Source organism: Geotrypetes seraphini, chromosome 12 (assembly GCF_902459505.1).
Source record: "Geotrypetes seraphini chromosome 12, aGeoSer1.1, whole genome shotgun sequence".
Taxonomy (NCBI): Eukaryota; Metazoa; Chordata; class Amphibia; order Gymnophiona; family Dermophiidae; genus Geotrypetes; species Geotrypetes seraphini.
The window spans coordinates 98,685,969-98,713,282 of record NC_047095.1 but is presented as its reverse complement, the minus strand read 5'-3'; the positions used below and the strand labels follow the sequence as shown (position 1 = coordinate 98,713,282).

The 27,314-nt window shown below is 41.9% G+C and overlaps 1 protein-coding gene across 1 annotated transcript in view; it reads left to right on the top strand.

Annotated features, from left to right (window-relative positions):
* The window catches only part of LOC117346158 (vomeronasal type-2 receptor 26-like), a 65,638-nt gene extending 41,539 nt beyond the window's left edge, over nt 1-24,099 (top strand). The window contains exon 4 of the mRNA XM_033915560.1: nt 23,207-24,099. Coding sequence (XP_033771451.1) covers nt 23,207-24,099 — 893 coding nt within the window. The remainder of the gene's footprint in view (nt 1-23,206) is intronic.
* The last annotated feature ends 3,215 nt before the right edge of the window (nt 24,100-27,314 follow it).

Below are 27,314 nucleotides of genomic sequence, written 5' to 3'. Positions count from 1 at the left end.
ATAATTAACCATCATTTGAGATGGATAAAAAAGCCCATATTTAGACCCCATTTCTTTTAATGGTTGTCTCAATTGCAAAAACTTTTGTCTTAATACAACTGATTCTTTAGCCAAATTTGGAACTATTGTTAATTTAGAGTCTTTATATGAAAAGTTATTAATTTCTTTTGCTGGTTTTAAAATGTCCAATATATGTTGAAATCTAAGCATTTTAAATATTATTGCTCTTGGCTTACCTTGCTTGGGTTTAGTACCAATTCTATGTGCTTTTTCAATCTCAATAGGAATTTTTGTTTTTATAGAAAGAATCTTTGGGATTGTATCTTCCAAAAAGGAAATAATATTTTTTTTCCTTCATATCCTCCCTTAAGACCAAACATTCTTAAATTCTGTTTCCTTGAAAAATTTTCATGATCAATCAATCTCTGCTGCATTGTAATAATATTTTTATGATCTTCTTTATTTTCTATCTGCATTTTTTCCAAATTTTCAATTCTGTTTTCCATTTTATTCATTCTATGAGTAATGATGTCTAATTTCCCATTCATGTTGTTTATTTCTCGTTTCATTTCCACCATTGTTACACTTATATTTTCCAATTTATCCAATATTTCAATAGCATCCAAAGCATCTATTATTATTATTATTATTATTAGGTTCTTATATCCCACCATACCCAAAGAGTTCTAGGCGGTTTACATTCGTTACATTAGGATCCGGTCTGAACCCGGATTTACAAAAAATTTTATCGGAATTGCAGGTAGCGCGGAAGGAGGCACAGGTTTATCGTAGTTGGGTTAGAGGATAAAATGGAGGGAGTGGGAAACCAGAAGAGGGGGGGGGAGAGGGAGGTGGGGGTGGGGGGGGTTGGAGTGTATGCGGGGAGTAAGGACTAAGGGTCTTGTTCGCGGAAGAGGTGTGTTTTGAGAAGTTTTCTGAAGTCTAGGTAGGTCGGGGCCTCTAGCATCATTTGGGCTAGCCAAGGGTTCAGCTTGGCCGCCTGGAAGGCGAAGGTTTTGTCGATGAATCTTTTGAGCTGGCATGATTTTATGGAGGGGAAGGTAAACAACTGGATTCTGCGGGATTTCTTGTTGGTGCAATACATATTGAAATGTGGGGAGAGGTATTTTGGTGAGAGACCAAATACTGTCTTGTAACAGATGCAGGCGAACTTGAAGAGGACTCGGGATTCGAAGGGTAGCCAGTGCAGTTGGTGGTAGAAGGGGGTGATGTGTTCCCATTTGTTCAGGCCGAAAATGAGGCGGACAGCTGTATTTTGAATCAGTTTTAGTCTTCTGGTGATTTTCTTTGTGGAGCTTAGGTAAATGATATTGCAATAATCCAGTATGCTGAGGATAGAGGATTGAACTAATAGTCGAAATGCAGTGTCATCGAAATATTTCTTTATGGTACGGAGTTTCCAGAGTGCTGAAAGGCCTTTCTTGACAATGAGGTCGGTGTGATTTTCTAGGGATAGATGTTTGTCAAGCGTGACTCCTAGTATTTTTAATGTTTGTTCGAGTGGGAAAACCAATCCTTTCACCTGGATTGTGGTGTCTTTGATTTTGTCTTTGGGGGTGGCTAGAAAGAATTTTGTTTTGTCTGGGTTGAGCTTTAGTTTGAAGGAGAGCATCCAGAGTTCTATCTGGCTGAGTATGCTAGTTATGTAGTTGAGAAGATCCTGGGATAGACTGGTTAGAGGGATGACAATTGTGATGTCATCTGCATAGATGAAGAATTTGAGCTTAAGTTTGTGAAGGAGGTTACTGAGGGAGGCGAGGTAGATATTGAACAGGGTGGGGGATAAGGGGGAGCCTTGTGGTACACCGCAGGAGTTCACCCAGCTGTAGGAGAAGTTGTCATTTTTGTGTACCCTGTAGGATCTGTTTCGTAGGAACCCTTGGAACCAGCTGAGTACCCGGTCTGAGATTCCAATGTGGGCCAGGCATTCCAGGAGAATAGTGTGGTCAACTAGGTCAAACGCACTGCTTAGATCAAATTGTAAGATCAGGGCGCTGGAGCCCCGACTGAAGAGTATGTGCAGGTGGTCTAGTAAGGAGGCGATGATGGTCTCTGTGCTGTGGTCCGTGCGGAAGCCCGATTGATTGTCGCTTAGGATATTGAATTTTTCCAGGTATGCGGAGAGTTCTGCTTTTACTGCCCCTTCCGCGATTTTGGTGAATAGTGGTATGTTAGCTATTGGTCTGTAATTGGAAGGTGCGTTGGAAGAGTCCTTTATGCTTTTTATGATTGGGGTTATTAAGATATGTCCTTGTTCTGGAGGGAAGTTTCCTGCGGATAGTAGGGAGTTGACCCATAGTAGCATGTTTGCTTTGAAGTAGATCGGAGCCGTTTTCATCACATTTGGGGGGCAAGTATCTAGTTTGCAGAAGGATTTGGTGTATTTGTTATAATATTTGTTGAAGGTTTTCCAGTCGATTGTGGTAAATTGGTTCCAGTTTAGGTCGGATCTAGACCCTTGGTCTGGTTTAGCTATGTCGATGTCAGGGAGGATGGGAAAGAGCTCCAGTGGGTTGGTCTTGGTGGGTAGTGCTGATCTTAGTTTTAGGATCTTGGAGTTGAAGAAATCCGCTAGGGTGTTGGCGGTTAGTGTTGAGTCTTCCTGGTTGTTAGTGAGTGTTTCAATGTTGTAAAGGTTATTGACGAGTTTGAAGAGGTTGCTGCTGTTGGATGTGATGTTTCCAATTAAGTGTGAGTAGAATTTTTTCCGTTTTTCCTTGGTAAGGTTTTTGTAGGTTTTTAGTTTGAGTCTCAAGGCAGTTCTGAGTTCCTGGGTTCCTGACTTTATCCATAGTCTTTCTGACTTTCTGAGGTCCCTCTTTAACAGTAACAGCTCTGTGTCGAACCATCCCTCCTGATTTGTGGTTCTGATGTGGCGGGTTTTTGAAGGGGCTATTTCATTTAAAATGTTAGTGCTGTCAATGATCCAGGCGGACATGAGTTGATCTATTTCTTCGTCTTGTTTTATGTGGGTGTCATAGCGAGACCAGAATTCCTCTGGGTCTATCTTTCCTCTAGTGGTGTGGGTTTCCTCTAGTGGTGTGGTGTTTCTTGTTTTGTTGTTTCTTGAATGTTTTTGTTGGCAGCCCAAGGAAAAGTCGCATAGTCTGTGGTCGGACCATAGGGAGTCTGTCCAGTTGGCTTGTTTCCAGTATATTTTTGGGTCGGTCGGCTCGTTGGAGGAGAATGTGACCAGGTCTAGCTGATGGCCCTTTTGGTGAGTTTTGGTTGGGGGGGGTTTGAAGAAGCCTAGTTGGGAGGTGAGTGACCAGAAGTCGGCAACTTCTGGTTGGTCCGCTTGCTCAAGGTGGATGTTGATGTCTCTGCATAGTGAGGATAAGATTCCACTGACCGCTTGTAAGTCTTCCTTTAATCTTTTCGGTTTCACTGAAGATTTTCCTGAGATCTCTTGTGACTTTTGTTTTACAGAAGTCATCCTCAAAATATTTTTTTCCCAAATATGATACAAGCAAAGGATATTATACAAATAATTCCTATCAAACTAAATCCAAGGGAGGAGGCTCAAACTTCAACCTGCCATATGCTGTGCCTCCAAGTTCTGGAATCCTTTCTTAGAATTTCTGGTGGATGCTTAGGTATCTGTGGCTATGATTTGTGGTGTTGATGTAGAGCCACCCTGTATGTGAGAGAAAGAGACAGAATAAGGTCTTCTGCGTTTTCCTGTGGAGGAAGTCACCAGCTGCCAGAAATCAGCGTCCCCAGACACTTCCTGTATTCCAACGGTTGGTCTCAAGTTTGCAGGTTTGGATGCTTTGGGTGTCTCTAGGATGGTCTTGTCAGGTTCCTGTTTGGCGATCTGAGACAGCTCCTGGATGACTCCGTTGATGAAGGTCTCGTCATCTCGGATACATCTTAAGTGCTGAACCTCCTCTCTCAGGCTCCTCAGCTCTAGCAAAAGGCTTTCATCTGGCTGATCCATTCCTTCCGTCTGTGTGGAGACTGTAGACATCTTTGAGGGGATAGCCTCGGTCTGTACAGAGACTCCTGGCTTCCCTTCCATCTGTATGACGACCATAGCCATCCCCTGGGTACTTTCGCTGACTAGACTGCCTGTCTTGATAGAAGTCTTGCTGCTTCTAGTTCTACCTGCCATTTACAAAAGTTGGTTTGGGTTTTTTTTTTATATTTGTTAGGATGCGGGCTGTTAGGTGTTGTCAGAAAGTGTTGAGGTTGGAGGGATAGAGGTAGCTAGTTAGTTCTTGGTCTGGGAGATAGAGTAGTTAGTTAATTGTCAATTAAGGTTGTCTGCTTGTTAGTGTGCTAGTGAGGTCAGTCTGATTAAATGTTAGAGGATAGTGTGGTCTGCCTGTTAAAATGGTTTGGGGATAGAGTTATTGGTGTGGTCCGCCTGTTAAGTGTGAAAGGTTTAGTTGCTTGTTGGTTAGGTAGAAAGTTGAAAGCTGAAAGACTTGGAAGAAAGTTGAAGAAAGACTGAAGTCAATTAGCTGAAGTTAATTAGCTAGTTGTAGAAGTTAAGAGACCGGCTAAAGTTGATAGCCCTTCCTTGGTGCCCTTCTTGAGGCCCTTCACAAAGGCGCTCTCGCTAAGGCCGAATGGCTCATCCCCTTTTATGGGGGGAGTTTGGCTGGTGACATCGGGGGGTGGGCGGAGTTAGCTCTCGCCTCTTACCCTGCTAGCACCGCCTTCTCTGCTCCTCTCTCTGCTTCTTCCTGCTAGCACACTCTCTGCTCCGCTCACTGTTCTGCCATGTGCTCAGGACTAGGCACAGCTCCTACAGTCTCCCAATTTAAAAAAATGCAAAAGAACCATCTAACATTGCATCTAATTTTAGACCTATCGCTAGTATTCCTCTGGTAACTAAACTAGCAGAAGAGGTGGTAAATGCTGAACTCACTACACATTTGGAGAAATATAACATTTTACATGACAGTCAATCTGGCTTTTGGTCAGGTCACAGTACCAAAACAATTATAGCTTCATTATTTGATTACCTGCACTTACTTTTCAGCTAAGGATCAAGTGCTTTGATCTTGCAACTTGATCTGAGTAGTGTATTTGACCTGGTTGATCATACTATTCTTCTAGACTGTTTGGCATCCATTGGAATCTCGGGTTATGTTCTCAATTGGTTCTGTGGGTTTCTGGGAAATAGATCCTATAAGGTGTTTAAGGACGATACTTTTTCCTATAGTTGGGACAACTCTTGTGGGGTTCCACAGGGCTCCCCCTTGTCCCCCACCCTATTTAACATCTATCTTGTTTCCTTAGGAAATCTCTTGCAGAGTTTAAAGCTCAAATTTTTTATCTATCTGGATGACATTACTATAGTCATTCCGCTAACTTGTTTTACATCAGAGTTTTTAAATTCTCTATCAATTATTCTAAATCAGGTTGAACTTTGGATGTCTGCTTTTAGATTAAAGTTAAACTTAGAAAAAACTAAATTTTTCTTGCAAGCTCCTAATGATAAAATCAAGGAAACTACGATACATGTGAATGGGTCGGATTATTGTATTGAACAATCCCTAAAAATACTAGGAGTTACTGTAGACAAATATCTTACACTGGAGAAACATTCTGACGTGGAGGGGCATAATCAAAAAAAGCGTCTAAGTCCCCTTTTGGCCTAAGTCCCTAAACGTTCAATCCAGAAGCAGGGAAAGTGTCCATAACCAAAACAAACGTCCATGTTTTGATTATGGCCTTCCTCTGCCTAAACGCCCAATCTCCACTACATCTACAAGTACCCCCACAGCACATCTACACTTTTTAGCCATAATGAAACAAAAACACACCTAGGCCACAAACGTCCAACAGAAGGGCTTTTAGGCGAAGGAGGAGCCAGTCCTTCGCCTAAAAGCTGGATTCTGTAATCGGTGTCTGTCAAAAACAACACCAGTTACAGAATCCCCCCCACAACGATCCAGGCAGGAGGGTTCCCAAGCACTCCTGCCATGTCAAACCACGACCCCCCCCTCCCAACAATATCGGGAGCCTCTTGCCCCACCCGACTCTCCGATATGATCAGGGCAAGAGGGATCTCAAGCCCTCTTGCCCCCCCCGACTCCCCAACACGATTGGGGCAAGAGGGAGCCCAAGCCCTCTTGCCCCACCGACTCCTCAACTCCCCAACAATATCGGGCCAGGAGGGAGCCTAAGTCCTCCTGGCCCTGGCAACCCCCCCCCCCCCCGCTAGTTGTTCGGGCCAGGAGGGAGCCCAAACCCTCCTGGCCACGGCGAAGCCCTACCCCCACCCCACACTATATTATGGGCAGGAGGGATCCTAGGCCCTCCTGCCCTCGATACAAGCCCCCTCCCCCCAACGATCGCCCCCCTAAGAACATCCGACCGCCCCCCCAGCTGACCCGCGACCCCCTTGGCCGACCCCCACGACACCCCTTCCCCGTACCTTTGTTTAGTTGGCTGGACAGACGGGAGCCAAACCCGCCTGTCCGGCAGGCAGCCAACGACGGAATGAGGCCGGATTGGCCCATCCGTCCCAAAGCCCCGCCTACTGGTGGGACCTAAGGTGCCTGGGCCAATCAGAATAGGCCCGGGAGCCTTAGGCCCCTCATGGGGGTGGGGCCTTGGGAACATGGTCGGGTTGGGCCCATGTGGCTCAGGCCCCGCCCCCAGGAAGGGCCTAAGGCTCCCGGGCCTATTCTGATTGGCCCAGGCGCCTTAGGCCCCACCAGTAGGTGGGGCTTTGGGACAGATGGGCCAATCCGGCCTCATTCCGTTGTTGGCTGCCTGCCGGACAGGCTGGTTTGGCTCCGGTCTGTCCGGCCAACTACATTACATTACATTACATTACAGATTTCTATTCTGCTTGTGCCTTGCGGTTCTAAGCGGATTACAAATTAGGAGACTGGACAATTTCAGGAATATTACAGTACATAGAATCAGGAATGTATCAAGTTACAATTGTTAGTCTGGAAGTTTCCAGGAGAAATTTAGAGCACATAGTAGATAAATAGTAGGTTGATGAAGTGAGTTGTACAATGTTTAGGTATAGTTATGGTGGGGTGTTCGTGTGTGTATTTTCTAGTGCTATGTTGAGAATAAGATGATGGAAAGTATTTTTTGAAGAGATGAGTTTTGATTTCTTTTCGGAATTCTTTTATGTCTATTGATTTGATCAGTAGATTGGAAATGGTAGTGTCAATTTTTGCTGCCTGTGTAGCTAAAAGGCTGTCGTATAGTTTCTTGCGTCGTGTACCTTTGAGAGGAGGGTAAGCGAATAGGTTTTGAGTTCTCCTTAATCTGTGTGAGAGATTACGGTGTAGTCTTTTGTTTAGGTAGCTGGGTGCTGTTCCGTGTGTTACTTTGTATAGTAGACAGTAGAATTTGAACCGGGATCTTGCTTTTATTGGTAGCCAGTGTGAGTCAAGGTAAGCATTGGTGATGTGGTCAAATTTGCTGAGGGAGTAGATGAGTCTGAGGGCCGTGTTCTGAACAGTCTGTAATTGTTTTATCATGTAGTTTGGGCATGATAGGTATAGGCTGTTGCAGTAATCTACTATGTTAGTACTAGGGATTGTACTACTATCTTGTATTGATCCTTGATGAAGAATTTTCTTATTTTTCTTAGGTTACGCATTGTGAAGAATGCTCTTTGGATGATTTTGTGGATTTGGGTCTGCATTGTGCAATTTCTGTCTAGTTGAATTCCTAGGATCTTGAGTGTGCTTTGCATTGGGTACTTGATTGTGTTTAATTCCAGTTCTGTGCATGATGTTTTTTTTTCCTTCTCTAATAGTAGGAATTTAGTTTTTTCCGAGTTCAGTTTCAGTTTATGACTTGACATCCATTTTTCTACCGTTTCCATTATTTTCAGGTGGTTTGTTGATAAGGGGTCTTGTATGTTGAAGGGGATGAGGATTGTTATATCATCCGCATAGCTGAATGATATTGTGTTTAGGGCGTCTAGGGTATTGCCGAGGGATGCTATGAAGAGGTTGAATAATATAGGAGATAATGGCGATCCTTGTAGTACTCCACATGGGTTTGACCATGGGTCGGATAGATGCTCTTTTGACTTGACTCTGTATGTTCGAGTTTTAAGGAAGCCTTGGAACCAGTTGTGAACATTACCAGAGATTCCTATTGCGTCTAATGTCTGGAGTAGTGTGGAGTGGTCAACTAGGTCAAATGCAGCAGAGAGATCGAGTTGAATGAGAAGTAGTTTGTTTCCTTTGCTAAGGTGTTGTCGGGCTGTGTCTAATAGTGATATCAGTAGAGTTTCTGTGCTATGGTTAGATCTGAATCCAGATTGGGATGGATGCAGTATGTGATGGTCTTCAAGGAAGTTGGAGAGATATTGTGCGACTAGGCCTTCTGTTAGTTTGATATATAGTGGGATTGAGGCGATTGGTCTGTAGTTTGTAGGATTGTCTATAGGACCTTTGGGATCTTTTAGGATAGGAGTAATTATGATTTTTCCTAGTTCCGGTGGGAAATAACCTTCCCTTAGTGTAGTTTGAAGCCATAGTGTGAGGTTGGCTTTAAATTTGGTGGAGGCTGTAGTTAGTAAGTATGGGGGACAGTTGTTCAGGTCACATGAGGATTTGCTGTATTTTTTGTAAAGCCTGTCCACGTCTGACCATTGTATCTTTGGGAAGGTTGTCCAGATCCTGTCTGCTGGGATTGCTTCATCTATTGTGGGATTGATTTGTATTTCTTCTAAGTTGATTCGTGAATTGTTGAATGTGGATCTGGTTGTGATGATTTTGTGTTTGAAATAGTCCGCTAATTGGGTGGCTGTGGGAGTTTGGTTTCCTTGGGTGGCGAGAAATGGTTTGGTGTCGGTGAGGTTTCTTACGATGTCAAAAAGTTTTTTAGTGTCTGGTTTTTCAGTGCCAATGAGTTTAGAGTAGAAGTTTTTTCATTTTTCCTTCAGTTTGGTATTGTATAGTTTGATTTGGATTTTCCATTCATCTTTGGTATGATTATGTTTCTGTTTTTTCCATGACCTTTCTAGTTGTCTGCATTTCCTTTTTAATTGTAAGAGTTTGTCGTCGAACCATTTGTTGGATGGTCTGTCTATTTTGTTTTTGTTTTTTATTGGAGCTAGTTCGTTTAATGTGGTTTCACTGAGGGTCCGCCAACTGTTTATGAAGTCTTTGGGGTTGTTGGGGTCTATTTCGGGGTCAACTGTGTTCCAGAATGTGGTAGATTCGATTTTCGGTCTGATCTTGATGTGCGATTTCTTTGGGATGGGTTTGCTGTTATTTTGAGCCCAATTGATAGTGAATGAATATTTGTAATGGTCTGACCAGAGGGTAGGGTGCCAGGACCCATTTGAGATGTGAATTTTTTGTGTGTTTTGGTTTGGAGGTGAGTAAGCTGCTATATCAAGTTGATGACCTTTTTCGTGTGTGGGTTCTGGGTTGAGAATTTGGTAGGATAGGGAATTGAGGTATGAGAGTATATCTGTTGCTTGTTTGGATGATTGATCTTCTAAGTGGAGATTTAAGTCTCCAAGGATCAAGTTGTGTGTGGAGGAGAGAGAGTTCTGGAAGATGAATTCTTCAAGTTCTTGTTTTGAGGTGTTCCATTTGCCTGGAGTAATGTAGCAAAGAAGACAGTTCAGATTTCCAGTTAGTGATTTGTCAGATATTTGGCAGGCTAGCAGGTCTAGGTAAGGGGTGGAGAACTTGGTTAGGACATCGATGTTGAGATTGTTTTTTTATTATGATTGCTAAACCTCCTCCTCTTTTGTTTTCTCTACATACTAATTCTAGTTTATATCCTTTGGGGCAGGATTCTGTAATGCTTGGATCTGAATCTGAGGTGAGCCATGTTTCAGTTAGGAAGAGGCAGCCTAGATTATCTTTGATCAGCCAGTCCTTGATTAATTCTGCCTTTGGGCTAATGGATCTGATGTTCATATATGCGCAAGCTATCGTAGTGAATTTTGTGGTGGGGGTGGTGGTTGTGTTGATGATAGTTCTTGGTGAAGTTTGGTATTTTTGTGTGATTGTGCTGGGCTTTGGTGGAGGTCTTTTTCCCCAGATAGTGGGAATGCTAGCTTGGCTAGATAGTGGACATGGAGTTAGTGTTCTAGGGGTATGGAATATTCTGGTATTTTGAACAGGTCTGTGCGTTGTTGTTAGAATAGGGATGGTGAGGATTTGGTAGCCTGCTGTTTTCCATTTTGCTATAAATGTGGCAGTTAGTATGATGACAAGGATGAGTTTCGGCGTATGCAATGCCATTTTTTTTTTTTTTGTGAGGTCTGTGGTTTAGTAAGCTATTAGTGTTGATCGTAAGAGTGGATGTAAGGGATGAGCTTCCTGTTCTTGGTAAGGGGGTTCCGAATTATTTTGCTCACCACTTTATTGAATTTGGGCCCGAAAATGAATGAGCGCCGCTGGCGCTGTGTTTTTGTGCTGGATCCGCCGCTGGTCGGGGAGAGGGGCGGAGCAGGGCTCCCACGCGCCTCTCCGCTGGATCTCTGAGGGGGCCCGAAAGTGAATGAGCGCCGCTGGCGCTGTGTTTTTGTGCTGGGTCCGTCGCTGGTCGGGGAGAGGGGCGGAGCAGGGCTCCCACGCGCCTCTCCGTTGGATCTCTGAGGGGGCCCGAAAGTGAATGAGCGCCGCTGGCGGGGAAGAGGGGTGGGGGGTGTCGTGGGGGGTCGGCCAGGGGGGTCATGGGTCGGCTAGGGGAGCGGTTGGAGATTCTTTGGGGGGCGGTTGTTGGGGGGAGGGGGGTTTGCGTCAAGGGCAGGAGGGCCTGGGATCCCTCCTGCCCGTAATGTAGTGCGGGGTGGGGGTAGGGGGTCGCCGTGGCCAGGAGGGTTTGGGCTGCCCCTGGCCTGATGTTGTCGGGTGGGGGCAGGTTCGGCTGGGCCAGGAGGGTTTGGGCTCCCTCCTGGCCTGAACAACTAGTGGGGGAGCTCGCCAAGGCCAGGAGGACTTGGGCTCCCTCCTGGCCCAAACAACTAGCGGGGGGGTCGCCAGGGCCAGGAGGGCTTGGGCTTCTTCCTGGCCCGATATTGTCGGGGAGTTGGGGAGTCGGCGGGGCAAGAGGGCTTGAACTCCCTCTTGCCAAGATAGTGTCGGGGGTGCTGCGGTTGGCTGGGGCAAGAGGGCTTGAGCTCCCTCTTGCCCCAATGTTGTGTGGGGGGGAGTGATGCATCGCGGCAGGAGAGATGCCTCATCTCCCCTACCGCGATGCCATCACTCCTCTACCCGAACTGCTGCGGGTCACGGCAGTTCGGGTAGAAGAGTGATGGCATCGCAGTAGGGGAGATGAGGCATCTCTCCTGCCGTGATGGTTAGGTTGCCGGGCCGCTGAACTGATGGCACCAGCGGCCATCAGCTCAGCGGCCCCTTTTTCGGCACTTAGACCTGGTTTTATTTCGTCTAAGTGAAAAAGGTCTAAGTGCCGACTAAACTGTATTGGTTATACCTGTTTTACGGCTAGGTGTAGGTCGGCCCACCTCCCGCCCACTGCCCGCCCTTTCCCCTCCTCTAAACACACCTCTTTTCTCTCTGTGCATTTAGAGACAGGGGAAAGGCCTAAGCTGTTTTTAGATACATCTAAAAACCAGCTTTGGTTATGGGTACTTGGACGATCAGGCTTTTTGATCGTCCAAGTAGCCATTTAGGACACTTTTTAGACTTTTTTTTTTTTAATTATTACCCCCTTAGTGTTTAAGAAAAGTATCTCGGTGCTTTGGAAACAATGCACCATAAAAAAATTCTTTGACGATGCCTCTTTTCGTTTGTTAGTACAATCTTCCATTCTGAGCATTCTGGATTACTGTAACATCATATATCTGGGCGCCTTTAAGAAAACCATCAGGAAGCTGAGGATGGTTCAGAATACGTCCGTCTCTCTCATCTTTGGCTTGAACAAATGGGAACACATTACTCCTTTCTATCATAAGTTGCACTGGTTGCCATTTGAATCCAGAGTTCTATTTATGTTTTAATGCATCTGCTACAAAACAGTATTTGGTATGTCACCGGGTTATCTTAACCCCCACTTCAATTTGAGTTTTAACAATAAGAGCTCCCACAGAATACATCTATTTGCCTTTCCCTCATTAAAATTATGTCATTTTAAAAGGTTCTTTGAAAGAACCTTTTCTTTTCAGGCAGCTAAACTAAATTCATGGTTCGCCCAAATTGTGCTTGATGCCTCTTCTTATCTTGATTTCAGAAAGCAGATCAAAACTCAATTATTCAACAGGCTGAATTCTTAATGTATTTTATTACTATTATCTTTTTATTCTTTTAAGATTATTGTACCCTCCTCTTATGGCCTGTATGTATTTTTTTCTTTTTTCTTATATTGTATGCGTATAACCTGTTAACTTCAATGATTGCATTATTTGTATTTCAATTAATTGTGAACTGCATAGAACTCCCTGGGTATGGTGTTATACAAAATAAATTATTATTATTATTGTACGGACCTTCATGAATTTGAAAAAGCAGAATTGGAGCTACAACATTGGTTTACCAGTAGGGGCTATCCAAAGAAAGCCATTAGACCAACCTACTTGCGAGCCCGGTATGCTAATAGAGACTTGCTCTTAAATGAACGAGAGCATACTGGGGTAGAAGACAGAATAGTTTGTGTTTTACCATACTCAGGCAACAAAAATAATGATTAAATTGAGATTGCAATGCTTTTTACAATCCAGCACTACACTCGTTCGGGTACTTTTTTTTTCCTTTAATGCTGTTTGTTGCAAAACCTTATCTACCACGGACCACTGAGGAAGGTTTGTTGTCCGAAACACGGACCGTGTCGGGTCCCTCGGTTGGTAATAAGGTTGTATATACCATTAAAGTTTGAAATAAACAGTGCCTGCATCTTGTACATAGTCTGCAGTTGTCTTTAGTTTTTGCTTTTAAAAATAAAGTGGAACATTCTACAATTTCATGAAGGGTTTAGTCAAACCCTATGTTTGCCTTTAAATGGGGGAAAACCATCCAACAGGTTTTAGGTAAGTATAGCCCAGGAAGAGAAGTAGAAATAGGGGCTATTCACCAACAGTGTCATCATTGTAAATGGTGTAAACAAACATTGGAAGGACCTTATTGGAAGGACCCTCAAACGGGCCATTTTTATAAGATCTAAGTCTAATACTGACTATAAGTCAGTGAAGGTGGTGTACATTTTGATGTGTCCGTGTAAATTAGTATATGTAGGGCGTACAAAACATCCAATCCATCTTAGGTTAAATGAGCACAAATCTCGTATTAATACGAATACTATACAAGCCCCAATTGTACAAAATAGTAAAAAAAGAATTTCAAATACAAGAAGAAAAGCAAAATTTACAGAGTTAATATATAATAAACATTATCACTAAAAGCAAATATACCCAATTCCCTCCCCTTTTCCCCCCATTTTAGAACTGTAATTACATATTAAATAATATACGACTGCGAGTGTGTGGTGTTAATGTATCTAAATAAGGTTGCCAAATAGTAAAAAATTGTCTTCCCATTCTGATAATTGCATACTTTCCATTGTTAAAATGTGTAACATTCTAAAATGCCAATGACTAAGGGCTTCTTTTAGCTGTGCTAGCAGGGTTAACGCGTGTGACTTTTCATCATGCGTTAACCCCCACGCTGGCCTAAAAACTACCGCCTGCTCAAGAGGAGGCAGTAGTGGTTAGCGCAGCCAGTGGTTTAACTCACGCTATTACACGCGTTAAACTGCTACCATGGCTTAATAAAAGGAGCATTATATGTTGGTCTTAAAGGTCATATCCAAAGATAAATTATGACTTTCAAATCTGATAAGATTGTTCTCTGAAGAAAGCCTTTTAGGCCTCTGGGAATAGGACGCTTAACATCAAAAATCCAAAATATGTTATAACTATGCAAAATATCCAAAATATGTTATAACTATTGCAATGCCAATCAATTCCCCACATTTGCTCAACTTTAGAAAAAAACAACATTCCAAAATTGGCATATCAAAGGACATGTCCAAAATATGTGAGATAAATTAGCTTTAGGGTGATCACATTTCAAACAAGATCCTAATGTAGCAAAACCCATTTTATAATAGGTGATATCAGAAAGAAGACCATATAAAATCTTTAAAAAATCTTTGAATATGGAATCACTGAAGGTGAATCCCTAACTCTTCATTCCAAGTTTGAGCTATTTTATTGTAATCTAAATTAGGAGAAAGATTTACAAAAGAATGTCTAAAATATTTAAGCGGCACAATCAACTAGGCATCTAACCAAAATAATTCTGAAAGAGCATCATATACTTTAGCATTTAGTGGCAATGAAGGTAAGGAATTCACAAAATACCTCAACTGTATCTAAGAATATATATCCAGTTTAGACCAGTTATAAACAGTACATGATAATGTTGGTAAATTACCCTCATCTGTTATTATCTAGTAAAAATAGAAAATATTTCCTTGTTTATTAGATTGAAAACCTGCAGATTTTATACCAGGTAAAAAAGAGACATTTCCACAAATAGGTAAAAGTGGTGTAGTTCTAAAATCAAACTTCAATCAATTACATATCCTTCACCAAGTGGTTCTCAAAGGAGCAATTAAAAAATAAAAAGGATTTTTCAGAACAGCAGTCTTCATCTTAGAAGCTTAGAAGCTAAAAGATAACTAAAGTGATAAGGCCTCCATAATTTTAACTCTACTGAAGTCCAGAAAAAAGAATATGTTGCAAGAAACCAATCATGTATGTGACGCATATGACAAGCCTTGACAAATTGCCTCAACTGTAATAAACCCAATCCTCCCTTTGTTATTGGCAAAGTCACCTGATTTACTGAAATACGTGTTTTTTTCCCATCCAAAGGAACCCACGTATCAATTTATTTAATTGACATTCTACTACTTTAGAATACAACAATGGTAACATTTTGATATATATATAACCACTGAGGAAGAATTATCATATTACAAAGAGCAATACATCCCATTAAAGAGATAGGAAAATGTCTCCATATTAATAAGGTTGATTTGGTCTTATTCAATAACGGTTGAATATTAAGATCATTTAATTGGGTAATATCTTGTGGAATAATGATCCCTAAATAAGTAACTGCTTCACTTGCCCAAGCTAATGGGAAATTTCCTTTCCAATGTTCCTTCAAGGAATGATTGAAAGGAAGGGCTACAGATTTCTGATAATTCAGATGAAACCCAGAATGAAATCCAAATTCAGATATTGCATCAATAAGATGTAATAAAGAATTCTTAGGATCAGTCAAAATAAATCATCAAATTATCTGCAAATCATCTTTCAAATCTTGATCTATCACCCAAATCCCAGTAATGTGAATATCTCATTTCAAGGTACGCAAAAGTGGTTCTAGATATATTATAAATAATAAAGAAGAAAGAGGACATCCCTGTCAAGTCCCACAAGAAATAGTAAAAGGAGATGAATAAGTGTCATTAATCAAAATAGAGGCCCTTGGCTTGGCATACAAAACTTGAAGACTATCTAAGAACCATCCAGAAATTCTTATTTTAGACATGCAGAAAAGAGAAAGGACCACTCCACTCAGTCAAAAGCTTTTTCTGCATCCAGACTAGCCAACAGACCAGAAATTGCTTTTGTCTGACCAGTCACTAATGCCATTAAAACTTTTCTAACATGCAAAACTGATTGACGACCTCTTATAAAACCAATTTGTTCTTCCCCTATCAGCATAGGCAAATGAATTGCTAGTCTATCTGCCAACACTCTTGCAAATATCTTAAGATCTACATTGAGTAATGAAATTGGACAATATGATTCTACCAACAGAGGTTTTGGGATTAATGTTATCAGAGCATCCGTAGCTCCTAAAGGAAAAGAATTGTCTTCTACACATTGATTATAATAACACATCAATGTACTTCGAATATGATTAACAAGTAATTAATAATATTACCTTGTAAATCCATCCAGCCCAGGTGCTTTACAAGTAGATAAAGATTTAATAACTTTTTGGATTTATACTCCTCTAATAGGCACAATAAAAGAAGTTAACATTTGCGGTGTTAACTTAGGCAAAGAAGCATCCTCTAAATAAGCCTGAACAAGAGAAGGTTGGGAAGAAGAATCAGCCATATTAAGATTTGCAAAATAATCACAAAATGCTTGGGAAATTTTATTAGTTACATTAGTAATAGTCCCATCTGAAAGGCAAAGTGATTAAATTATCCTTGATCCACTCCAAGTTTTAGTGAGTTTTGCTAAAAAATGACCAGGACGATTTCCAAAACGAAGAAACTTAAATTTTCTATATATAGTACTACGTTGATACCTTTCATGCAAGAGAGTATTAAGAGCCACTTGTGCTGCAAGCATATTTTCTTTATGAGAAACTGTAGAACGTCGAAAGTATGTACGCTTTGCACATTGAAACTGACGCTCGAAAGAAATAATTTTAGCAGCAATACGTCGATTCCTTGAAGCGACATAAGCAATGATATCACCTCTAAGAACTGCTTTAGAAGCTTCCCAAAAAAGAATCGGTTCTGCTATATGTTCATCATTGAAGTGAACATAATCTGCCCAGCGTTCTACAAGATATTGCTGAAAATGTGAATCCTCATATAGATAGGAAAGAAACCTCCATCCACTTCCTCTAGAACCCCCTACCTCAATATCCAGAAACACCAGCGAATGATAAGAAAGCATTTGTGGTCCAATAGTAGAAGAAAGAACACAAGAAAACAACAATTGTGAAACAAAAATATAATCAATAAGTAAAGTGAGAGTGTGATAAATGCTTATAATCTCTTCCCATAGGATGCAACAATCTCCAGGGATCAACTAAGTTTAAAGCAGACAATAAATAAAGTGAGGAACAGAAGACAGCTGACCTGAAGATCTGTCCAAAGAAGGATCAAGAAATTGATTTAAGTCTCCTGCCAATATTAGAGGAACAGAATTAGATTTCAAAGATGTCTTAATCAAATTTTGAAAAAAAAACATGTTCATATATATTAGGAGCATACACCACCAATAAATTAAAAGTGAATGCACTTAGGGCTCCTTTTATTAAACCACGGTAGCGGTTTAATGCGCTTAATAGTGCGCATTAAACCACTAGCCGCTACCGCCTCCTCTTGAGCAGGCGGCAGTTTTTAGGCCGGCGCGGGGGTTAATACGTGATGAAAAGTCACGGACACTAATGTGGCTTAATAAAAGGAGCCCTTAATGTCACTTGCAAGTAAACATAATGACCATAATCATCTTTTGCAAGTTATTTGGTTTGTGATTGAAGATGTTTGCTAATAAGCACTGCTACACCACCATTTTTGCAATCAGTGGAAGAACAAAAAACCTCCCCTAACCATCCAGTTTTAAATTTCATATGATCAGTTTCAAATAATTTGATATATAATTTCAGATAAGATTGAATTATAAAGAACAATGATCGATTTATACACTTAACACAGTTTCCCCTAAAGGGATAAATGAAGATCTTGAGTGGTTATCATTGGTATAATATGGGGTGGGCCGGTGTTCTTCAGTTAAATATACTAAATGGTTTGCTTTACTCCCGGCATGGACACAGAAGATGTAGTGACGTTCCCAGCTGTTCTTGCCGAGGGTATTAAAATAGCTCTTAAGACACGCCGTTGCCATCTTCTTTTGAATATAGTGGTTGAGAGAGGTGGTGGATAAATAATGGGTAAGCAATCTGTTCCCTTAAATTGTAGCATGTAAAATAGTTATTTATTGCTTTGTAGCTAGGTTTAAATAAGACTAGGGAAATAATTTTCACTCTTTTATTGCAGGGATTTGTTGTCTTGAAAAAACATAATAGTGAAACATGTCGATAGTATATTAATCCCTAAACTGACTACAAAGCTAAGTAAAATATTTATTAAAAAATATAGTGAATATTTATGAATAAGTTAAGATTTAAATGAATGGCACATAGATGACTTTGATCCCAGTGATGAAGTGACATGTCAATCACTAGATATATGGAAAGTTTGAGCCTAGTATGTTGTCTCTGAGGATCTGGGACCAAGAACAAAAGAATTGTCACTGCTGGGTCAGACTAGTTGTCCATCGTGCTTAGCAGTCTACTCACATGACAAATAGAGGAAACAGACAAAGAATTGATGGAGGAAATTAACCGTAGATGTAGATCAGGAAATGTAACGATCATGGGAGACTTCAAATTCCAGGGATAAACTGGAAATTAGGAACGTCAAGCTGCGGCAGGGAGATAAAATTCCTAGAATTGATAGGAGATTGCTTCCTTGAACAAATGGTAAGAGAACCGACAAGAGGAAACGCAATCCTAGACTTGGTCATAAATGGCATTACTGGGAGGACAGCAGATGTAGAAGTTACGGCCCCGCTGGGGACAAGTGATCACAATATGATCCAATTTACAATTGGCATTGGAAGGGGGAAACCAATCAAGACTAAAGCCACGACCTTTAACTTCAAAAAAGGGAATTACGATAGTATGAGAACCATGGTTAGAAAACGGCTCAAGAAGGGCAAAGCAGAAATCCAAACAGTTGAGCAAGCATGGTCTCTACTGAAAAACACCATCACAGAAGCACAGAATATCCACATACCAAAGATAGCCAAAGGAAGGCGAAAGAAGAAAAAAGGAGAACCAGCTTGGTTATCCAAAGAGGTTAAGGATGCAGTAAGGGAAAAGAGGAACTCGTTTAAAAAATGGAAACGGGAAAAAACGGAGGAGGCCTGGAACTGTCACAAAATCGATCAGAAAAAGGGCCATAAAGTGGTAAGAGATGCCAAAAAAGTCTATGAAGAAAAGATAGCGCAAGAAGCCAAAAACTTCAAGCCCTTTTTTAGATACATAAAAGGAAGGAAATCAACAAGAGAGGCAGTGGGCCCTCTCGATGACCAAGGAAGGAAAGGGTCAATCAAAGAAGACAAACAAGTTGCCGATAAGTTAAATGCATTCTTTGCCTCTGTCTTCACAAAGGAGGACACAACAGCAATGCCAGACATAGGGAAGATATTCACCGGAGACATAGAGGAAAACCTCACAACAGTAAATGTGGAGTTGGACATGATATACTTTCAGATTGATAAACTAAAAAGTGACAAATCCCCTGGACCGGATGGAATTCACCCGAGAGTATTAAAGGAACTTAAGGTAGAAATTGGTGAACTATTGCAATCCTTAGCTAACATGTCAATTAGAACAGGGCAAATACCAGAGGACTGGAGGATAGCAAACGTCATACCAATATTCAAAAAAGGATCAAAAGGTGAACCAGGAAATTACAGACCTGCGAGTCTCACATCAGTTCCTGGGAAGATAATTGAAGCACTAATTAAAGACAACATTGTACAACACTTGGAAGATCACAACTTAATAAGGGCTAGTCAACACGGCTTTAGGAAAGGGAAATCATGTCTGACAAATTTGCTTCAATTCTTCGAGAAGGTGAACAAACAATTGGATAGTGGAGATCCAGTGGACATAGTTTACTTGGATTTCCAGAAAGCGTTTGACAAGGTTCCGCATGAAAGGCTTATGAGAAAACTACTGAGCCATGGAATAGGAGGAGAAGTGCATAGATGGATTGGCAAATGGCTAGAGAACAGAAGGCAAAGGGTGAGCATAAATGGGCAATTCTCGGACTGGGAGAGAGTGACTAGCGGCGTGACCCAGGGTTCGGTTCTTGGGCCTATTTTGTTTAATATTTTTATAAATGACCTTGAAGAGGAAACAACATGCAATATAACGAAGTTTGCAGATGATACAAAACTATGTCGGGTGGTTGGCTCTCTAAGGGAATGCGAGGATCTCCAAAAGGATCTAAACCAGCTGGAAACTTGGGCGAATAAATGGCAGATGAGTTTTAACATAGACAAATGTAAGGTGATGCATCTAGGAAAGAAAAACAAAGAACATGAATATAAGATGTTGGGGGTGACATTAGCCAAATGCGAACAAGAAAGGGATTTGGGGGTACTGATAGACAGAACCCTAAAGCCTTCAGCTCAATGTGCGGCGGCGGCGAAGAAAGCAAACAGGATGTTAGGCATGATTAAGAAGGGGATCACGAGTAGATCGAAAGAGGTCATAATGCCACTGTACAGAGCAATGGTTAGACCTCACTTGGAGTACTGTGTCCAGCACTGGTCTCCATACCTTAAGAAGGATATAACTCTGCTGGAGAGGGTGCAGAGACGAGCCACGAAACTGGTCAAAGGTTTGGAGAATTTGAGCTACGAGGAACGTCTCGGAAAACTGGGTCTGTTCAACCTAGAGAAGAGAAGATTGCGAGGGGATTTGATAGAGACTTTTAAAATATTAAAAGGATTTGATAAAATAGACCATAGGCATTGTAAACATTTTCAGAAGTCACACGGACACGGGGTCATAGCCTGAAACTAAGTGGCAGCAGGTTCAGGACAAACATCAGGAAGTTCTGTTTCTCACAGCGAGTGGTTGGAGCTTGGAATGCTCTCCCGGAGGAGGTTGTGGCGGAGACTACTGTTCTGGGTTTCAAGCGCAAGTTGGATGCACATCTTCTTGAAAACCATATTGAGGGATACGGGAAATCCGGGTCTCCCAAAAGGTGTACTTAAATGGGCCACCGCGTGCGCGGATCGCCGGACAGGATGGACTTCGGTCTGATCCGGTGAAGGCATTTCTTATGTTCATGTTCTTATGTTCTTAGGTCAAAGACCAGTGCCCTATTAGAGTCTAGTCTTACTTGAGTATGTTCTGTTCCAGTAGGAACTTATCCAACCTTGTCTTAAATCCCTGAAGGGTGCTTTCCCCTATAACAGCCTCTGAAAGAGCATTCCAGTTTTCTATCACTCTTTGGGTGAAGAAAAACTTCCTTACGTTTGTATAGAATCTTTTCCCTTCTAACTTCAGCGAGTGCCCTCTTGTTCTCTTTACCTTGGAGAGGGTGAACAGTCTCTCTTTCTCTACTAAATCAATTCCCTTCAATATCTTGAATGTTTTGATCATGTCCCCTCTCAGACTTCTCTTATTAAGGGAGAAGAGGCCCAGTTTCTCTAGCCTCTTGTTGTACGGCAACTTCCCCAGTCCCTTAATCATTTTTGTCACTCTTCTCTGGACCCTTTCCAGTAGTACTATGTCCTTTTTCATATACAGCGACCAGTGTTGGACACAGTATTCCAGGTGGGGGCATACTATGGCCTGGTATAAAAGCATGATAACCTTTAGAGATCTGTTTGTGATCCCCTTCTTAATCATTCCTAGCATTCTGTTTGCCATTTTTGCTGCTTCCGCGCATTGCACAGACTGTTTCATTGACTTGTTTACAAGTACTCCCAAGTCTCTTTCCTGGGGGGTCTCTCCGAGTACTGCAGTGGACATCCTGTATCGCGGACCATTTCTTGAGCATGTTTATGTCACGTTGCAGGTCTTTGCAATCCTTCTATGTCTTCACTACTCTGAATAACTTCGTATCATCTGCAAATTTAATCACCTCACTCGTCGTGCAAAGTTCTAGGTCGTTTTTAAATATGTTGAAGAGCACAGGCCTGAGCACCGAACCCTGTGGCACTCCACTCATGACGCTTTTCCAGTCCGATTATTGTCCATTCACCCCCACTCTCTGCTTCCTATCCACCAATCAGTTTTTAATCCATGTGAGTATATCACCCTAGATTTTGTGGCTCACAATTTTCTGAACCTTGTTGAACGCTTTCTGAAAATCTAGATATACGATGTCGACTGGGTCACCTTTGTCTATCTGCTAATTCACTCCTTTGAAGAAGTGCAGTAAGTTTGTCAAGCAAGATCTTCTTTTGCTGAAGCTGTGCTGGCTGGTCTTCATCAGTTTGTGTCCGTTAAGGTGTTCAATGGTGGTGATTTAATTTGCACTATCAGAATAAATTATGGTATTCTTTGACCTTTTCCAATTGGTGCATAGTGATTAATTAAAAGGAACATACATACCTGCATTTATCCTATCTATATGAATTTATCACAGCAGCAACCCCAAATCACCCACCCCAATGAGTAGCATTACTAAGAACATCCCCAACCGCTATCCCACTGCTGAGGAGATCCTAAACTTCCTTACCACTGCCTCACCCACCTTTTTCACCCTTCCTACCATCCCAATGAGGTTTTGGACATTTGTCCCTCTTACTATCTTTGACCCATAAGTCCCTGTTGAAGGGCCAGAGCCCCAAGCCCTAAATCACACACCCAGCACTTACTGTGGATATCCTTCATGCATTACCATTAGGGCAATAATGATCCCCAAATACATATGTTGCTTTATCAGCCTGGATTGAACAGCCTGGATTGAATATGGTAGCTCTGCTCCATAGCTGTAGTCTTTCAGAACTATCTCTAGGGGTGAAGTTATAATCCTTACTTGGTAGACTATTGTACCATGAGACTACAGCTATGTGTCAGAGCCACTATTTTCAATCCCAGGTTGAAAAGAGTCAAAACAATGTCTGAGGATTGTTCATTCCCTCCATCTAACCCCCCGAGACATCACCAGTAAATGCTGTGGGATCAGTATGGATGAGATAACGGTTAGGACTCTCAGCAGTGGAGGGGGAGGGGATGAGGATTCAGATTGGGGGAATAGTTGCATTTTTGTGCAGTGGTCTGTGGTATCTGCTTGCTGGTAGCTTGTCTGCTTACATTACCTGCTCTTACATGCAGAAAAAAGGAAATAAGACAACTTGCCCCACTAAAAACCACAGATGAACCAAAGACAGGGAAGCTCTCCCATTCTCTACTCTTATATGCAGCCATGTTATTTTTAGTCATTAGAGTCAAGGTACCAGGTGTTAACTCAATGTAGGTAGGGAGAATGAGAGGGCACTCAATAAAATCGAAAGGGGATAGATTCCATACAAACATAAGGAAGTTCTTCTTCACCCAAAAAGTGGTACAAAACTGGAACGCTCTTCCAGAGTCTGTCATATGGGAAAACACCCTCCAGGGATTCAAGACAAAGTTAGACCGGAAGGTACGCAGGTAGGGCTAGTCTCAGTTAGGGCACTGGTCTTTGACCAGAGGGCCACTGCGTGAACGGACTGCTGGGCACGATGGACCACTGGTCTGACCCAGCAGTGGCATTTCTTATGTTCTTAATGTGAAGTCCACAATCCATCACTCTACATGTAGTTAGCATCTTACCTGAGTAGTGAAGGCTATAGGGCTCAAGCTACTTAAGTACACTTTAGAAAACAGGTCTCATGATATATGTCACATAATTAAATTATAATCTTCTTTCACAGATATGGACACCTGTAAAACATGCCCAGACGATCAATGGTCCAATCAGAAAAGAGATGCCTGCATCCCAAAAGTGATAACTTTCCTTTCTTTTGAAGAGCCTCTAGGGATTGTTTTAACTTCTATCAGCATATTCTTCTTTCTGGTCATTCTTGTCATCTTGGGAATCTTTATTCATTACAGAGACACACCGATAGTGAAAGCCAACAACCGATACCTCAGTTGCATTCTCCTCATCTCCCTCATGTTCTGCTCTCTCTGCTCATTGTTATTCATTGGACATCCTGTGGATGTTACCTGCATTCTCAGACAGACTGCCTTTGGGATCACTTTCTCCATTGCTCTCTCCTCTATACTGGCAAAAACCATCACTGTAGTCACAGCTTTCCAAGTCACCAAACCAGGAAGCAAGCTTCGGAAATGGATGGGTTCCAGGATATCACTTTCTATAGTCCTTTTCTGTTCTCTTATTGAAACTGTTCTGTGTCTTGCCTGGTTGTTCACTGCTCCCCCATTTGCATATCTTAATATGAGATCAGAAATTGGAATGATAATAATTGAATGTAATGAAGGATCAGCAATTGCATTTTATTGTGTTCTGGGTTATCTGGGATTTCTGGCTGGTATCAGCTTCGTCATAGCTTTCCTAGCAAGAAATCTACCCAACACTTTCAATGAGGCCAAGTACATAACCTTCAGCATGTTGGTCTTCTGCAGTGTCTGGATCTCTTTCATCCCAACATACCTGAGCACCAAGGGCAAGTACATGGTGGTAGTGGAGATATTTGCTATTCTGGCCTCCAGCGCTGGACTTTTGGGTTGTATCTTTTTCCCTAAATGTTATATTATTCTGCTAAGACCTGAAAAGAACATGAAGGGCCTAAAAAAAATGTAGGGGCCTTTTTACTAAATTTCATGGGAAAGGATAGATTAATCAGAACATGCATTAAAACTTTTTGTGGTAATTTTCCTGTCAGTATGTACTAATCAAAGGTGGGTCATGGGAAGAGAATGTTAACTTGCTAGTGCATTAAGATGAGCACATTCAAACAAGATAATGGGTAGAAGCACTAAAGATACAGACTTGATTTTTGTTGACTGATTCTTTGGCTGATTCTCCAGCAATGATTCATGTGCTATCAAGTTTGTATGCAAATGATTTGCACAGAGGTGCAAATCATTTGCATGCAAACATGAGCAATTGACACATGTGCAGAGCCCTAACAGCAGTTACATGGGAAGCAGCCTTGTGTCACTGCTGTTAGGACACCACACCTCCCTTCCATGGCAGTGAAAATGGCAGGAGGGATGCCCTTTCCCTTCTGGCACTGAAGCCCCACTTCCATGCAAGGTTCCCCAAACATCCTCTACCCTCCTCCTTTCCCCCTGAAAAAAAAGGCAGGAGGGATACCTAATCCCTGCTGCCACCTGTCGTCCCCCACCATCCCCCCAAACCCCTATATACCTTCTCAGAGATGTTGAAGCAGGATGGAAGCTCAGTCCATCCTGTTCTTAGGCTCGCCACTCCAGAATGGCAGGGTTTTCCCTCCCTGGTGCATCATGTATTTATTTATTTTGTATGTTGATTGAACTTTGCTTCAGTTTTAAGCAGTATTTAATTTTTAAATAAATAAATATTTTAGGCAGGTAGTTATTTTGAACCTAGAGTAATGAAGTGTTAAGTGACTTGCCCAGAATCACAAGGAACTGTAGAAGGAATCAAATTCACAATCTCAGGGTGCCAAGCTTTTACCACTGCAGTCACATGGAGCTGTAGTAGGAATCAAGTCCACATCCTCAAGGTGCTTAGGTAGCTGCTCTAACCACTAGGCTACTCCTCCATCCCAACTTAATTGGCACCATTAACAAGCAGTACTGAGGTCATAATTCAGTGCCTCACAAACTTTCTTGATCCATGGCACACTAAACATAGTAGCTGCAGCTCGAGGAACCATGAAGCATGTGAGCATTGAAGTGATGATGCCACATGCATGTATAACATCATCACATTGGCATCCACACATAGAAACAGAAACATGATGGCAGAAAAAGGCCAAATGGCATATCTAGTCTGCCCATCCGCAATAACAATTATCAATTTCTCTCTCGGAGAGATCCCACGTGCCTATCCCAGGCCCTCTTGAATTCAGACACAGTCTATGTCTCCACCACCTCTTCTGGGAGACTGTTCCATGTACTACCACCCTTTATGTAAAAAAGGATTTCCTTAGATTACTCTGGACCTTATCACCTCTTAACTTCATCCTATGCCCTCTCATTGCAGTTTCCTTTCAAATGAAAGATTTGACTCATGCACATTTACATTACATAGGTATTTAAACATCTCTATTATATCTCCCCTCTCCATTCTTTCCTCAAAAGTATACAGATTGAGATCTTTAAGTCTGTCCCCATATGCCTTATGACAAAGACCACATACCATCAGAAGCAGAAAACCTGTGAGGAAATCTGTGAGACCATTGGATGATCAAGGAGCAAAAGGGGCACTCAGCGAGGATAAAGCCATAGCGGAAAGACTGAATTAGTTTTTTGCTTTGATCTTTATGGAAGATTATAAACCAACCTGGAGGGCTAGGACTTTGATAGGAAGGCAGGACTTAAATGAGAAACCAAGGTGGCAAGGGAGCCCCTTCTGATGATTCAGACAAGTCTTGACCTGTTTTTGGGCCGCCGCGGGAGCGGACTGCTGGGCAGGATGGACCTGTAGTCTGACCCGGCAGAGGCACTGCTTATGTTCTTATGTTCTTAAGATTTAAGAGATCTACCTGAACTGGAAATGATTTTAAAGGGTGATGATGAGGAGGAACTGAAAGAAATGATGGTGAATCTAGAAGATGTACTGAGCCAAATCGACATTATTGAACACGATTATGGTCAGACATTTGTGCCCTACTACAGACAGACAATCCTCTGTCATATGCAGTCCTCATTATTGGACGTGTTGAGACTCAAATCTCCCTCACAGAAGAAAACAATAACCTATTACATATACTGATCCTCATTGTAATTAAAATCATATGCTTTAATTGGAAAAACTTGGCCATAGCTGAACATAGTACTTGGTGGAATATGGTTTGTTTAGTGGTAAAATACAAACGTATTGCTGCAGAGAGGTTGGGGTCAATTAAGAAATTTGAAAAGCTCTGAGCTCCTCTTTTAGACTACTCCACTACACCTTATCAATCTTAGGATTGATTCCTTGGTTCTTAAAAAATGGATTGACTGAAATTTTTTTTTCAACGTTAATATTATATTTTTATACCACTGTGTTGTCCTGTACTGAATACTATTTTCGCATTGAGTTCTTACTGTACATAAGAACATAAGAACTGCCATCTCCGGATCAGACCTTCGGTCCATCAAGTCCGGCGATCCGCACACGCGGAGGCCCCGCCAGGTGTACACCTGGCGTAATTTATAGTCCACCATATCTTTATATGCCTCTCTTAAGGAGATATGCATCTAGTTTGCTCTTGAAGCCTAGGACGGTCGATTCCGCAATAATCTCCTCTGGGAGGGCATTCCAGGTGTCAACCACTCTCTGAGTGAAGCAGAACTTCCTGACATTAGTCCTGAACCTGTCCCCCCTTAGCTTCATTCCATGTCCTCTAGTCCGTGTCAAATTGGACAGTGTAAATAATCTTCTCTGCTCTATTTTGTCGATTCCTTTCAGTATTTTGAAGGTCTCGATCATATCCCCACGCATTCTCCTTTTCTCAAGGGAGAACAATCCTAGTGTTATAAGTCTATCCTCATATTCCAGTCTCTCCATACCCTTCACCAGTTTTGTTGCTCGTCTCTGCACCCTCTCCAGTAGTTTCATATCCTTCTTTAGGTAGGGAGACCAATGTTGGACGCAGTATTCCAAGTGTGGTCTGACCATTGCCCTATAAAGCGGCATTATAACTTTCTCCGATCTACTCGAGATTCCTTTCTTTATCATGCCCAACATTCTATTTGCCTTCTTTGCCGCTGCCGCGCATTGTGCCGACGGCTTCAGGGTCCTATCTATCAGTACACCCAGGTCCCTTTCTTGTTCACTCTTCCCCAGAGTTGCACCTGACATTGTATACTCGTATTCCTTATTTT